The sequence below is a fragment of the Paramisgurnus dabryanus genome, chromosome 8 (genome assembly GCF_030506205.2).
Source record: "Paramisgurnus dabryanus chromosome 8, PD_genome_1.1, whole genome shotgun sequence".
NCBI classification, from domain to species: Eukaryota; Metazoa; Chordata; class Actinopteri; order Cypriniformes; family Cobitidae; genus Paramisgurnus; species Paramisgurnus dabryanus.
In genome coordinates this window covers 2,088,938-2,105,441 of record NC_133344.1, presented here as the reverse complement: position 1 = coordinate 2,105,441, position 16,504 = coordinate 2,088,938, and the positions used below count along the sequence as shown (strand labels likewise).

Sequence of the window (16,504 nt, the reverse complement as noted above, 5' to 3'; positions counted from 1 at the left end):
TTTGGTTTTTGTGGTTCTGGTTTATGAGCAGGTGTTGTGAATGTTTTCACCACTATAGTATATTTTGTCCAAAACATGACATGTCAAGATTTAATCCGAGGTGTTTAATTTAAGTGAGCAGAGATCATAAACTAGGGTATGTCAAACAATAATTCAAACCAGAGCGAGACATCCACATGTGTAAAACATGGATGAATCACAGATCAGATAAACAGCGTTACATTGTGAAGGACCTGAAACAGCTGCTCTGGAGTCAGCTTTAATTTCTTATACCACTGATAGTGACCGTGAGTTTATCTTCTCTGCTCATGGAAAATGGATTAATATTTCACTGACCTACAAGTGACAGAAAGAACAACTAACTGCCCAAATATGAGGTGTAGGTCATCTGTGTGTGTTCACTTTAGGTTTGGGCTCTCTCTATGTTGTGAAAAGCATGTGGTCTTTAGCGATGAAATATTTTTATTTTTAGTTTAGTAATTTAATTACCTATCTACACTTCATTGGTATATTAAAGTCACCATGAAACTAGCGATTGTCTTATTTTCTCTGTTGTGACGTTTATCCCAGCTTCTGAAATGAAATAAAAGTAGTGCTGGACTTGAATTCATTCACTTAGAACTGATTTATTAATTAAAGTTAAGTTGGTTCATGTTGCTATTTGCTAATCGCTGCAATCTTTTCCCGGACCCCGCCCACCTGCCATACCATATGAGCGGAAGTAAGGAAAGATTGTTTCGAGGAAGAGATTTGCGTTTTTGATTAAAGATTATGTCCCTGTCCCAAATGGCGCACTTCATGTAGACTTTCGATCTCGTGGCTTTAAATTGCGTGTGAATGCTTAGCCTGCGATTCCATAGGGCAGGGGGAACCACTGTCCTGCAAAGTTTAGTTCCAACCCTTATTAAACACACCTGAAGATCTAATTAAAGTCTTCAGGATTACTTGGAAATTAAATTCAGGTGTGTTTGATGAGGGTTGGAACTAAACTCTGCAGGACAGTGGCCCTCCAGGACCCAGGGTTCCCCACTCCTGGCTTAGGGTGTCCCATCTGTCATTTTTACATTCCGAAGTGTGCCCATGATGCGGTCTTCGGCGCAGTCCGTACTTCTGCAGGCCCCACACACTTTACCAACCCAGAAGTCTTTGCGAAAAGCAATCATGCGACGGATGGGAGGAGTTCACACTGATGGGCAACTTCTCTTCCTATTGCGTCAAGGGTCCCTTAGGTCTGCACTACATGATGTCATCAAAGTGTGGACTCTGAGGAAGTCCACAAGTCCAGAGTTTGGGAAAATTTGGGACAGGGCCTATGAGGGCACAGGAACGTAAAAAAAATAAATCTCGCAGATTAATCATTTGTAAAAAAAAAAAAACTACAATATTCCACCAAAAAATTATAGTTTTTCATTTTGATTATAAGTGCGGGCGGTCAAGTTTGGACTCTTTAATCTAAATACTTAATTACAAATAAGATTTTTTTTACCATGTAAAATTTATTTAAAGAAAATGTTTGCAGATATTGTCTCACTATGTTTATTTGTGGTCCTAAAGAAGGATCCATGTTTCATATTTTCTGATAATGAACATACACATCTCTGTTTTGGAAGGATTTACCTATTTTTGTATGTTTGTCATTCTTGCAAAATTTTTCCTTGTCATATAAAAATACTTTATTTGGTTGCTGTAATTTTGACAGTTTGTGTAAAGGATTTTTATTTTTTGATAAATTTATTTCTCTTACTTAGCAATTTTTTTTTTTTTTGACATGTAAATGTCAAGGTGCTAAGCCATATTTTTCAGTTTCTTGTAAGGATCTTAAATTCTATTTGAACCTCTCACTGACTCCAGCAACTCCAAAGCCCTTAAATTGTGTCACATTTCTTAAATACTATATTTAACTCTATAAATAAAAAATTATATAAAAAAATATGCAAATACATTATATTAAACAGCTCTCCCTTGTGTTAAAAAACAATATTCAAACTGAAAAAAGCTTTATTACGAAATAAACGGCTTTTTATCCAAATTATATCCTTTTAAAACATTTGACTAAAAAATTTTGTATTTTAGATTTTTTTAATGTTACCCACGTATCGCGGTACTTCGGTCTCCGCCATTTACTTCGTTCGAAATATAAGCTTGGTTAAAATTAATCCCACATGTTTAGTCGTGTTGATGTCTTGTGTATTCTTTAAACACAAATGAGTAACATCAAATAAAGTTTTTGTATAATAAGCGTTAAATAAAGATTTGTTTTGCACAGAGCACTGCTGCGCCTGCGTCTGTGCGTGCGTGCGTGCGACCCACGTGGTCTGTTTCTGCGAGCGCATGCGCCAGCGAACATGGCGACGCGCTGCACGTCTCGCGTTACCGGACAGTGATATACACCGACAGAAAGAGAGAGAGAGAGATACCGAAAGAGACACACGGTAACGAGCCTCATTGTGTGTATGTGTGCAACAAAGCTTTCATATATTCGTGTCTGTGTCTGTTACAGGTGTGTGTGCGAGTGTGTCGGTTTCCATGCGCATGCATTACGTGTAGGACGCAGCAGTTACTCAATCTGGCCTTGGGAAATGATCGTGTGTGTGCGCGCCTGTGTGTGTCATGTGAACTGTAGGACTGTGAATGAATTTATTAGGGGTGTACACTTCACCTCCATGCAGACGTCATCCATCCATCAAAAATTTTCAGCCCCTCTGTAGGGTCACAGGTGTCTAACAGTTACTCTTAGTTTTTATAAATGAATCTGGACACCTTAAGTTAACTTCACTGATATGTCTTGTAGTAATATGTTGCGTGTCATTGGTGTCTGCTTGTGTTGGGTTAGGGTCAAAGTTCATTGTTAAAGATCTCTGGAGTCATCATACAGCCGTGCACTGGTTGTTTGTGTATATATATGAAGTATTAGTCACTCATGCATGACTGTCGCATTTCTAGGTGCTGTCTCACACTGCAGTGCTGTATCCAATGGCAACAAACTCCAAACTCGTGTACGCTGAATGCTTTCATTTGCATAGGTGTAGTTTTCAGATGCACTAAATTAAAGGGATAGTTCAGCCAAAAATGATAATAAACCCGTGATTTACTCACCCTCAAGTCATCTAAGCTGCACATGGCCATCATTTTTCAGACTAACACATTTTTAGATTTTATAGAAAATGTCCCAGCTCTTCCAAAATATGAATATTTCTAGAGCTGCCCGATATACCGAAAATGTAGTGTTATCATGCTATTCATATCGCTGAGACATAAGATAATTTACATTTATTTTGCGTGTCTATCATTTGTGTGTTGCATGCTTAGATTGTCCAAATTAGACCAATCAGAAGGGGCCTTACTAAATACCCATGAAGTAGGTCTTATGCTGCCTTCTTCACATGCTATGGTAATTATGTTAAATACCAAAAGTATGTAATGTAATAAGCGATCTGGCAATTTATTTACGTGATACAGTACGATAACAAAAGCACTTGAACACAACACACTGGTAAATACCAGTTCACAAATGGAAAATATCATCTTTTCCATAGCATGTGAAAGCATTATACTGTTATATACTATTGGCTAGCCTGCCACGCAAAGGTAAACCTAGCGCTCAAACCAGAGAGCAGAAAATAAATTTGAGACGAGCTAGGAAAAGAACAGCAATGAACTTGCCTAAAAAGAATAGTGTGTCTGAAATAGTTTTTTAATTACATCAGAAGAATATGTATACCTGTTTATTTCACTATGATGATAATTGCATATCTAAGTGATTTTTAAAGAAAAATAGCTAATAAAAATGGCATATCTCTAGGAAATTATATACCACAAGAAATATTGTTACAGCAACATTTAACATTAGAATTGCATATCGCAGAAAACCTTTGCCAACACCAGCTGAAACACTTAAGACTTTGACTGTTGCCATTGTTGTTAAATGAATGTTGTTCATTTTTTTTCTCTTTTTTTTGTAAATGTCCCAGTTGGGACAGTGATTGTGCCTTTAAAAAAAAGTTTAAAGGCTGGGTGCATGATTTTTGAAAAACAATTTTGGAAAAGGGAGTAGGGCCGACTACCAAAACACACTTGTAGCCAATCAGCAGTAAGGACCGTGTCTACTAACCAACATCATTGCCTGGGTTGCGTATGTGTGGGGTGGGCCTATCAAAAGAAGATCCAGATCATGCACCCTGCCTTTAAATGTTCATGGTATATATTTTTGTTGCATTCGTGAGTTGTTAAATATGTAATTGCTTAACTAAGCACGTAATATTAAAGTATCTGTAAATGAATCGAATCTAATCGAAATTGCATCAAATAAATTTTTGATGTATAGCAAATATTGCATCGCTGGAGGAGATGATCAATACTGTATCGTATCACAACGAACTGTCCGATTTACACCCCATTGCACGTAGAAACCCATTAAACTAAACGTGTAATTAGGGGTGGGGCGGTTGTCATGACCACCGCACCACCGCGGTGGTGCAATGCCACCGCAGTGGTGAAGTGCCACCGGCGGTTGTGTGACGTCACATATCAGGTGAATGATTAAACAAAATAATAAGTAAAAATTGCAGTTTTTTACACGTGAAATAATAATAACAAAAGTTGTACAGTAATTTAAAGCCTAAGATACAAATTTATAACATTGTTTTATGTTAATACACAAATCTCCGCTACATTACCATGTATGGCGTTTCCACTAAACTGGTGGATTTTAGCATAACTCAGCACGTTGGAGTTTAGCCATGTCACTGTGTTGTGCGTCTGCTTTAGTTTCTTTTGGTCTCCAGTGACAGTGATACATACACATCACGTTTGTCTTTTGTTGTGAAATAAAAATTTTACCAGGTTAAAGTCGCGCGCATCAGGAAGCGCATTTAGTGAAACTTTATTTTCTTTCCCCATTTAAACCACCCTAACCCCCCCATGGACCCCACCACCGCAACACCGGCGGTTGTGGTTGATGGTTCCACCGCGGTGGTAAAAATTTGCCACCGTCACAGCCCTACGTGTAATATGCAGGCCCATGATGTCACTGTTTTCACAGATTTACGTTTTTGTCATTTGCACAGAAGCAACAATGCCGTCATTTCAAAAACATGCACTTATTTAAAGCTTAGTTTTCATGACTCCATGCTGCTGTCATGTAAAACATGTTTATAAGGTTTACATTTTATTGGTTTCTCGGTTGATGTTAAATCATGTCACAATAAAATTTAAGTTTATTTATTATTAAAATGTATTATTTATTTTACATTTTTGTGGTGAAATGTGACTGGGGCGTTTCTTTACCTGATCAACAGGCTGACTCTGGGCGTTTGCAGTGGTGATATCTAAAATGTTGTGTATCCGATGACTTGTTTAAAGCACATAAAATATATATAATATACATAAGTACAGGATAATAGAGAGTCAAGTTTTTTGGCCTCAACCTGTTGTATGTAGTCGGTAATGTGTATTTAGACTTATGTAATGTTACAGCTGAACTTCATAGCACTTCTTGTGTGTTAGAGAGAGAGAGCGAGGTTTGTCCGTACTGTATCCAGTGTGTGTTTGACTCTATATTTGGATCTTGTAAAGAGAGCTGTTTGTCAGAAACCCCTCTGTAAAATAACTCTTGAGTTTCTTCAGCTTGAGTCTCGTCTATCAGGACAGACACACATTAGTACTGTAGTGTAGTTCAGTATAGAGAGCTGCTGGGATGATGTCATTTTGTAGGCAAAACCCAGAAACGAGTTTGCATTTTAGCACTTCTTGCTCTCTCATCCTGAAGTCAATGAATCAGGTTTAGCTTTAACACCTTAAATAGCACACTTAAGATATTTTCATGTTTTACTCTTCAAAAAGGTTTAGTAGAGATGCTCAGACATTAAAAAATGAGGCAGTGCAATCAAAAATCGAAGTTTCATGTCATTTTTCCATTACATAGTACACCACGGCTTGGTTTGGGTTAGGTCGGGTCAGCTCACCTCACTTTGGCTTGGTTAGCTTTTCCATCGAGTTTAGTAACACTTCAGAGTGGGAGGGATTATAGGCGTGTCCTTATATTTGCGCTGCCTACTGCTGTGACATCATACAAGTGAGAGCGTTGTTGTACATTCCCATACATTCATTTATTTCTCAGTCCGCCACAAAATTAAAATTGACCACCACAAATAGATGTTTACACATTCCGTTTATCACTACCTCTGTCTCACATGACAGTTTTTGTCACCTGTCGCATCAGTCGACGCGCTCCGCTGAGCCTCATTTAAGTTGCATTTAAGCATATATGCGAATGTGCCGCCACAAACTGCAAGTCTCTGAAAAACTTTTATGGTTTTCCTGATTCTCAACCTGTGGATGTTTTCCATCGCTGAAAGGGAACTTACAGCAAAGCGCAGATGTAGGACTGTAACAATTAATCTTGCAAATACGCATTTTCTTAATGAATGAATTTTAATGAATTACGGTAAAATCCCGGCACATCCCAAACCCAGGGGCGCTCTCGTGCAGAAACTCTCTTTGTGCCACAGAAGAAGCAGCATTACAAACGCTATCCCAGGAAATGTCTACAGGAATATTTATATCGCTGTTCTTCAAATTGTTTCAGGTATTTTCATAATAATAAAGAATATTTTGAATGATTTTGTTTAACGAGTGTTTCTTTTTTTAAATTCACGTTATGCGACTCAGACTCATAATGATTTTAAATTACTAAGGACTTCTTACTGACCAAAACGCCGTAGTAAACGCACAAGCTGTGCATGAAACAAAGAATCACAGCCTTGATTTTAGACAGATCTTTTTAATGGGACACACGATTAATCATTATAGCCCTACACAGATGACAACAGGTTTACTCGAGACAGCGCAAGCTAGCATGAAGGTAAAGCTAATCTTTTACATTATAGCGATGACCCTGGTAGTGATGATTCTCTCCAACCAATCAGTGATCTACAGTGTTTTTGGCGTCACATTTCGGTATCAGCTCTGGCTGCTTCAAACCCCAACCGAGGTGGTACTAAAAAAGTATTGGGTACTACGTACTTCACTCAGTGGAAAAGCCCCCAAAAGTAAACTGACCCGACCCAATGGAAAAACGGAAACATCACTTTTTAGATAAAAACCAGTGATACATCAAGACCTTTTTTAACAAGTTTAAGTTATTTATTTTACAATTATTTTCTGGAAAGAATGAGTGTAATGTCACGTTTTATTCTACAACATAAAACACATCAGTAATGACATCACTTAGGATTTTGAATGTTTTTACGAGTCTTAAAAAGGGTGATTGCTAACAAGTTGGGACTACAGATGCTGTTGGGAACTTTAAACTTCATCATGCATGAAAATTGCAACGACAAAAAAACCATTGCAACATTTCCCAAATAAAAATAAAAAAATCAGAGGACATGAGTTGACATGTTTTTTTTAATGAAGTTTGAGTTTTATCTGAAGCTTTAATGTTAAAGTCGAATGTTGTGTAATGTTGATTGTTTAATAGCGTAAGGTTGGCTTTTTTATTTCTTGTAAAAGCATTTAGATTTTAAAATTCATAAAGGTTGTGTAGGTATCATAACTTTATAAAGCTGTTTATCAATATTTTATAATCTTTCAAAGAAGTGTTGAACAAGACACCATTGTGCGACACCGCTACCATTAATGATTATCTTAAATTTTCTGAAAAAGTTCAGTTTCCAATGTTTCGATGACCTATTGCTCACACATCCTCGCATTATAAGAAATCGTACGGTGGAGTTTATCAAACTTTGAAACGCCGTGAAATGCTCAATTGTTTTTACAAGAGCTTGCGTTTCTGGGCTGTCACATTCACATGCATGTTAATTGAAGTTAATCAGTTTCTCAAGTTTGCGAAACAGCGCAAAATCAACAAAACATGGCCTTATTTTGCAATCATTATTTTGTTATTTCATTGCAAAATAATCGCAAAAATGAAAAATATATTCATTATTTTATAAAATGATCGAATATTTAAGAACTTCTTAATATTTCTAGAAATGTCGCACATTTCTGGAAATTTTCGCTGCAGTATCATTTAGTCATTTAGCAGATGCTTTTGTCCTAAATATGAGTCATTTTCATCACAAAAATAAATTGCGAAGTCCTGGAGGGACTGGTTAATGCACTGAAAAGTCTAGTTTGACGTGACATTACTCCTAAATGTCATGTTACTTCAGATCAATGAAATCTGATTTATCATTAACATTTCTCTCTCTCTCTTGTTCTCTCAGGTTTTGTTAATAGGAGCTGCGTCTCAATGCAGATGTTTCGGGTGAAATGAATAAGGCACCTCAGCCTCAGTCTGGACCCCCAGCTGTCCCACCCTATCCCTCCGCCCCTCTTCCTGCACCCTCCCCGGGCCTGTCCCAGGTAACACCATCTCTCTTATCATCACTTCTGTATCAGTAATCAGATTTATTATTCTGATGGTTAATAATGCTTCATGTCTTCCTCTCTTTAGCCCAGTTTTCCTTCTGCTCCACCCCCAGTTGTTTTCGGCACCCCTCCACCACAGATGAATCCCGCAGCCCAACCCCGGCCGGTGCGTAAACAACACTTCTAAAATGTGCATATTTAAAATAGTTGAATAGACTTAACGTGTGCCCACCAACATGTAACAACATCATGGTAAGTTTGTCGATGTTGCTACGAATGAGTTTCTGCATGGAGATTTTTACTTCAGAAATCCCACTGTTGTGTCGAACATGATCCGGCCCAAAACTAGAGAGATGAAAATGTTAATGCATAGAGAGGATTCATATCAAACCATTATACACACAAGAACTTGAAAAAATTAAAGATTGTTAAGGACATTTCTGAGTAATGAAGACTTGTGTGACCTGAGGTGTTTCTCTTCTCTGCTTTTGTGCCCGTTGTTGCTTCTGTGTCTTCATCTTTGACCTGTGTGTGTCTGGCTTTCTCTTTCTAGTTTGCCTCAGGTCCTAGAGCTTTACCACAACAGGTACTAACACACACACACACACACACACACACACTTACACAAACTCTTACATTTACTCACTTGCTTATTTGCAAACACACAAACTCTGTCACAAAGTTTCTCTTATACATGTTACATACACACTCACTCTTATACTCCCACAAACAAATCATTCACACACAATTACACAAACTCACATACACACACGGTGGTAAAATGCTTTGTTTGCATGCTGCTGTGTATCTCTAAGTCTATGTGCTGATGGATAACACGCTCTTCATTTCTCTCGCTCTTTTGCTGCATGTGTGTGTGTTTGTGCGTTTGTGTGCTGCTGAAGGGTGGATTCAGGTCACTGCAGGTAATGCTTTTGTGTTTGTGAGTCTTCATTTAGTTTGTTGGACTGTGTTGACATGCATCAGATGGATTTCTTTGGACGTTGCGTCTCGTTGCAGTTTAGCATTTAATAGATTTACAGTACATTGGGTCTAGCGTTGACAGAAAAGTATAAATAATTTAAAGGCACAATATGTAAAATTTTTGCTTGAAAATATCAGAAAATTTGGGCACATGTGTATTTATGATCACACATGTTTTCATAAGGTCGCCTGTCATGTCCACATTATGTTTGATTTACACATTTATTGCAGTAGAAATCATAGATGTGTTCAACTTGATGCAGTGCTGCGCAGACCCATCGTGTTATGACATCATAGTATTGCAAGTGCGACCCAGAACAAGACTATCAAGTCACTCTTGTGAGATGTCTTATGGGCATCGGCGCATGCCAAAGTAGTATTTTAGTGTCCGTATACATTAGCATCGAGCACGCTACGATGTTGGTAATAAAACATTATTTCATTACATCATACATACATGATTTGTAAGTCTCATCGGATTGACTTCCAGTCGGCAGTGAAGGTGAAGATTACAACTTCCATCATTTCACAGCGTCATCAAGCTGATTTTTCTTATTTGTATGGTGACCTCTAGCAGTGAAAATGACATATTGTGCATTTAAGTTCTTCTGCAGTAAAATTTACTTCCATACTTACTTATTTTAATAGATAAGTGTCGTCCATATTTGGTATCGTTTGATTTAAATATGGTAGCCAATTCATATTTCTGTAGCACATTAAAGGTGCATTGTGTAACTTTCAAAAGGATCTCTTGACAGAAATGCAATATAATTTACATTAATATATTATCAGTGGTGTATAAAGACCTTACATTATGAACTGTTTTTATTACTTTAGAATGATACACCGCAGGTCTCCTTACATGGAAGTCGCCATTTTGCGCCATGTTTCTACTAGGGATGCACCGATACTGGTATCGGGTATCGGCCTCGATACCACATTTTCTAAAGTACTCGTTAAAAGTCCCCCAATACCTGGAATCGATACCACGGTCTGAGAAATGTCTATGTTTGAGCGGCGTGTAAGGGGTTAATGCCTCTTGTGTTGTCCAAAGAGGCAGAGTTTACAACAAACTGGAAAACTAGTCCTTCGTTTTTTTTGTTAAATTATATGAATAAAGCGGTTACCTGTAAATTTAAATCATGTTTTTTTATTAAGTACTCTGTATCGGTATCGGCAAGTACTGAAATGCAAGTACTCGTATTACAAAAAAGTGGTATCGGTGCATCCCTAGTTTCTACAGTAGCCCTAAACGGACAAATTGCTCAATAAGGCGTGTTTTATCACTACGTTGTCTTGTGGCGTAGCTTCACTATGTGTTTTGAAAGCAAGGGGTGAGCTGTGGATGGTACCATTAGTTCACAATCTCATTGGTAGATGGCGCTAAAAATCTACACAGTGAACCTTTCAAGGTGGTGTGTGTGAATTTTAGCGAAATCTAGTGGTGAGATTGCAAATTGCGAACAACTCACCTCTTAATTTCAAACTTATATGGTAGCCGCCACAGGACAAACATGTCGTCGCCTGAGTCATAGTAGGGGTGGGCGATATGACCGAAATCTTATATCACGATATAGGGTTCATTTTATATCGTGTTAATGATATTTATTACGGTAGAGGTTTTTTATCTTTTAATAAGTTTATTATGTGTATAAATTAATATTCATATTAGGGGTGCACCGATATATCGGCCGATGATGCTTGCTATGCTTTTTAATAAATTACGGTGAAATGCCGCAACATCCAAAAGCCAGAGGGCGCTCTCGTGCAGAAACTCAATATGCGCTGTAGATGAAGAACAATACACATGCAGCTATGACATGAAGCTCCAGGAAATGTCTTAAGGATATATTTATATTGCTGTTCTTCAAACCTTTTCAGGTATTTTCATGATAATAAAGAATATATATAATGATTATGTTTGACGAGCGTTGCTTTTTCAAATGCATGTTATAAACGACTCAAACTAACAGTGATTTCAGATCGATAAGGACTTGCTGATCAAAAGCCATAGTACATGAATTAACTGTGAATATTATCGGCTGTGCGATTCAGAATAGTTATTGGCCGCGTATTATTAGTGTATATTGGCATTTATCGGTTCACCCCTAATTAAGTATTTAATGGCATACATTTTTCAGAATTCTCACAAAACTTTTTATACTTATACAAGCATAAAAAAGAAAAAAGCTCCTCTTTTAATGGCCTAAAATAACTTGTTTTAAAACTGCGGTGCTTAAATATGTGTACAAACGTTGAATTTTCCTGACCAAGCGCACAGGAACGTGACGTGGGCACGTAACCTTGATAGAGACAGTGCAAATTTCTACCAGTTTATCATATCTACCGTTTATCGCCCACCCCTACAACGTAGATCAGTTTGTTTGTTAAGCGCTACTGTAGAAACATGGCAGCGACTTCCGTGTATGGAGACCCGCTGTGTTCGTAGACAAAAACTGCTCATTTTAAGGTAATGAAAACAATAAGATTCATTATGTAAGGTCTTTATACACCACTAATATAGTTATTTAGATTATATTGCATTTCTGTCAAGAGATCCTTCAAGGTTACACAATGCACCTTTATACAATTGTGCAAGAGAATCTCTATCTGTAATTACAATAAAAGCAACGGGTATCATAAAACAAGAATTCCCATGAGATGTTAATTTTAAAATAAACCAGACGTTGTAAAACAGGCCAGATCTCTTCTGTCTACACAACACAATTATAGTGTCAATGTAAGAGATCAACAAAAAGAAGAGTTTGCATTGTATTGACATCAAACTAGATTTACAGTTGTTGTCATTGCAGTAGTATATTTAATAATTAATCTCTTTGTTTTTCCTCTTTTTCAGACGTACTATACCAGTCGGCCAACTTTACCTGCCAATTCTGGGCGTGTTCAACAAAGCTCCGCCCCTCGTGCTATCACCAATCCACACGCAGCACGCCCCCAACACGTATACCAGGCTGGCCCTTCCCAAATGATGATGATTCCCCAGCAACAAATCAGCTTCCCAAACTCACAAAGCACCGCCTACTACATACCTGGCCAGACAAATTCAACCTTTTCAGTATGTACTGCTGAGTGTTTTCAATGTGCACGATTATTGATGTGCTTTTACTGCTAAAAGTATTATAACAGGAGTTTATATTAGTTCTGATATGATGTTTATTTTAACATTTCCACTATAATCAGTCTTCGACCTGATCTGTGTGTAAAATGTGTTAAAAAGTGTGAGTTAAAGCGCGCGCACACACACACACAGCAGTGTATTGATTTTGCTGACATTTCTCTTCATTTTAACCCCTGTGTTCTGGTCAGCTGACCGTGATTGTCTCGATGTGTGTTGCTGAATCAGTGCAGTAAAATAAAGCAGGTGTATCTCACTCCCTCTCTCTCTCTTTCTCTCTCTTTTAGTACCGCCCCTCATACGTGACCCCTCAGCAGTATCAGGTGGCCAGTTCTCCTGGTTTTTACCCTGGTACCAGTCCAGCAGATTACGGTATGTATGAACAGAAGCAGCTGGTGTGTCCAGACCTTCTGCATCCCTTCTTTCCTTGCTTCCTTTCATCTTTTATTTTTTGTTAGTCTTGTAGATCGAAGGGATAGTTTACTGAAAAAAGAAAATTCGGTCATCATTTACTTACCTTTAAGTTGTTCAAAACCTGTATACATTTTGTTGTTCTTCTGAACACAAGTGGAAAATATTTTAAAGAATGTTTTTAACCAAGCAGATCTGGGGCACCATTGACTTCCATAGTTTGGAAAAATAATTATGTGGAAGTGAATGGTGCCCCAGATCGGTTTATTACCTTTTTGCATTATTAAAGGGTTAGTTCACCCCCAAAAATTTTTTATGATAAATCACAAACCCCTGTGTTGTTCTAAACCACCGATTGTCTTCAGAAATAATTTTTTGATAAAAACCAGGACACTTGTGACTGTCCCATATACTGCATTGGTCTATATTGGCTACGCCGCATGCTGCTTACATTACCTGCTGACATAGTTGGCAACGTTTTTGTTTTTTCCCTTCTTATTTTAAGCCATCATGTAAACATTGTAAGCAATACTTTAACAACCCATATAAATGCGCAAATTACTGTAGTCTGCTCATGAATGCACACTGAATGACCAGGGAGGAGAACAAGTTGGTTGATAAAAATTATTCGTTTTGTTTTCTTTGTGCACAAAAGTGTTTTCGTTGCTTCATAATATTATTATTAAAGTACTGATGGCACATGGACCTTTTGCCAATGTCTTTTATTCTTTTCTGTGCTTGATTGTGAAAATCAAACTGCAGTTTATGGGATAGTTACAAGCCTCCTGGTTTTCATCAAAAATATCTGAAAATGTGTTTTGAAGACAATCAAAGGACTTGGTGGTTTTGAACGACACAGGTGCAAGTGATTTATGATCAAATTGTAATTTTGGGGTGAACTAACCCTCTTATATTGCAGTGACAGTAATTTATTAATTTGTGTCAAGAGTATGCAGCAAACTGATGACACCTAGTGGCCTTTGTTGGTAAAACCACTAAAAGTGTGACACAAACCTAATTTTTTGTGATTTTTAACTTGAATTTTGGATCAAAGTCCAAGACTTTTAGTTGAGACTTTTTGGGAGTGAAACATTAAAATTTGTATGCTTTTTATATATAAAATCTATAATTTACTGCATTATTAAAAAAACTTATCACTATAACTAGTTTTTTTATTTAATATTCACAACTACAGACACTACCACATTTATGCTTATAGACCAAAGAATGCCAGAGTTATATTTATTTGAAGCTGCACAACACATTTTCACCTAGAGATGTTCCGATACTATTTTTTATTTTTCTTCACGATAACGATTCCGATACCTGACTGTGTATCTGTATATACTACTAGCCTTGTATGAACAGATATAATTATTTTAGGGTGTGCTTCAGACTTTTCTGTTAATAAAACATGAACAAATACAAACCGTGAACTAGAGTATTTTTATTATCTGAAATACATTTGACAGTAATATTATTTATTTTTCTTAAGTGAAAGTCACAAATCTAACACTGTAAATTGAAAGGGTATTTTATTTTTAGAATATAACTCTATAAAAACCTATAAGTAAAAAAAGATATATATGAATAATATAACAAAATAATCAATTTAAAACTTAAAAGTCCAGAAACAATTTTGTTAAATAAAAGGCATTTTAGTTTTTAAATACAAAAGCACAAAAAGGTCCTTTAAAAACACTAAGTGTAGCCACAATGTAGTGAAATAAGAGACTTATTGTGTAACCATCGTGTTCCTCGGGTGACATGTCTTTAAATTCTTTTTTAATGCTTTATTAAGTTACTCGTTTTAAAGTTGCGAAATTGCATCATGGCACATTCGCTAAAGAAGTTTTAGTTTCACTTTGCAGCGTTAGCTTTAATGGTAGCTATAGTGGGCATAACATGTTCTTGTTTAAGAAAATGATTTTGGATCGGTACATGGGTTCAAGTACTCACCGATTCCGATGCCAGAATGTTTTGTGGTATCGGCCACTCGGAACCATATTTTCACCCACACACTCAAAAAGGGTTGGTGATAGTTTAAGGGTTAATTTGTTTGTTAGCCGTGCAAAAGTCATGGGTTTAGATCCCAGGGAACATTACTGTAAGCTTCTACCAAATCATGAATATAAATTTTACAATCAAAAATCATTTATCATACTTAATGTCTTCCAGCCTGTGGGGGCGCTGTCACAAATCTGTCTTCTCTTCAGAAGTGTCTTTCCTGTTACTCACTGTAGTGTGTGCATGCGTGCGTGAATAGTGTCATGCATCACACAGAAACACACACACACACACACACACACACACTGTTTGTATAGTGATGTGTCTCAGACGTGGTTGTTATTTTTGTCAACGGTTAGTGATTTAACCCCCCCCCCCATACACACACCAGCAATGCCAGTTTCCATTGGGTGTCTCTCACATACACACTGACCGACCGCTTACAGTGTCTCTCTCACGACACCCAGAGGACTCACTGACCTGTTCAGAGAGAAAGAGACAGACAGACTGACTGAGCGAGAGAGACAGACAGACAGACTGCGAGAGAGAGAGAGAGAGAGAGTGTGTACAGGTTAGATGAGGGGGAGCTAGTGAGTAGACACAGATTCACAGACAGAAAGAGAGAAAGGGAGCGAGAGAGAGAGAGAGAGAGAGAGAGAGAGAGACGGGCATTCAGAGAGGAACATGGGCAACAGAGGGTCCAGCCGAAGTTCTGAGGGTACGTCAATGTGACTTCTGTCTTTTATTTATCTGTTCATTTCATCTGTCTTCTGTTTAATGTCTTTTGTGTGGTTTACTAAGTTAGGACACTCTCCATGATCCTCTCTCTCTCTCTTCCTCTCTCTCTCACTCGCTCTCTCTCTCTGTGGGTTATGACTATATTTAGTCTGGACGCTCTCCGGTCAACAATGCTCCCTCAGTAATATAAGTCAGTTAGGGTTGATGGAAACAGAGAGACTAAACCCAACAAGCAGTCAAACTTTTAAGAGTGAACAGGTTAAACGATGCATGTTGCACAGTGTGAAAAGGTAATGATCTTATAGGAGTACAAAAATCCTGCAGTGTATCCTGGGCTTTATACAGCAGGTATAGGTAGAGTTTATAAAATAATATCACATGTTTATGATATTGATTTATTATTTAAATATAGATTTGGTGAAGAAAACATCAATGGTCGGAGTTTCAGGGATGAGAAAGAACATTGTGTGTTAAATTTTAACATAATAAGCCTTTGCATTTATAAATTATCTAAATCGGCGGCCACATAAGCACTTAATTTATATTTCAAAGTATAACATTAGTTACAGTCTACAGCTTATGCTCTATTCAAACGGGATTAGTATTACCTGATGACCTCTGGTGATTTGTTATAATTGCGGAGGTTGTCTGTGATTTCAATTCCATGTGAATTAGCCATGTCTTTTATTTTTTTTAAATAAAAATTATTCTGCAAGTGACCTACGCCGAACGGCAAGGTCCTGTGATCATTTAACTACTAAAGCTTTTAAAAGTCTAATCAGTCTCTCTTTGTCCATGTTTCATGATTAATATTCATAACGTGCAGAACTTTTATTAAATCAGATATCTGAGGCGGAG

At 37.4% G+C, this 16,504-nt stretch overlaps 1 protein-coding gene and 1 long non-coding RNA gene across 2 annotated transcripts in view; one reads left to right on the top strand and one right to left on the bottom strand.

The window, feature by feature from the left end:
- Window positions 1–16,504, top strand: part of LOC135770653 (eukaryotic translation initiation factor 4 gamma 1) — a 40,408-nt gene that overhangs the window by 872 nt on the left and 23,032 nt on the right. The window contains 6 exon segments of the mRNA XM_065280336.2: window positions 8,229–8,367; window positions 8,459–8,539; window positions 8,927–8,959; window positions 9,276–9,296; window positions 12,212–12,430; window positions 12,778–12,862. Coding sequence (XP_065136408.1) covers window positions 8,275–8,367; window positions 8,459–8,539; window positions 8,927–8,959; window positions 9,276–9,296; window positions 12,212–12,430; window positions 12,778–12,862 — 532 coding nt within the window. The 5' untranslated portion in view covers window positions 8,229–8,274.
- Window positions 607–2,428, bottom strand: LOC135770654 (uncharacterized). Its single transcript, XR_010542735.1, has 2 exons — window positions 2,094–2,428; window positions 607–1,310 (listed from the first exon to the last, which is right to left on the bottom strand). It is a non-coding gene; the product is annotated as an uncharacterized lncRNA (long non-coding RNA).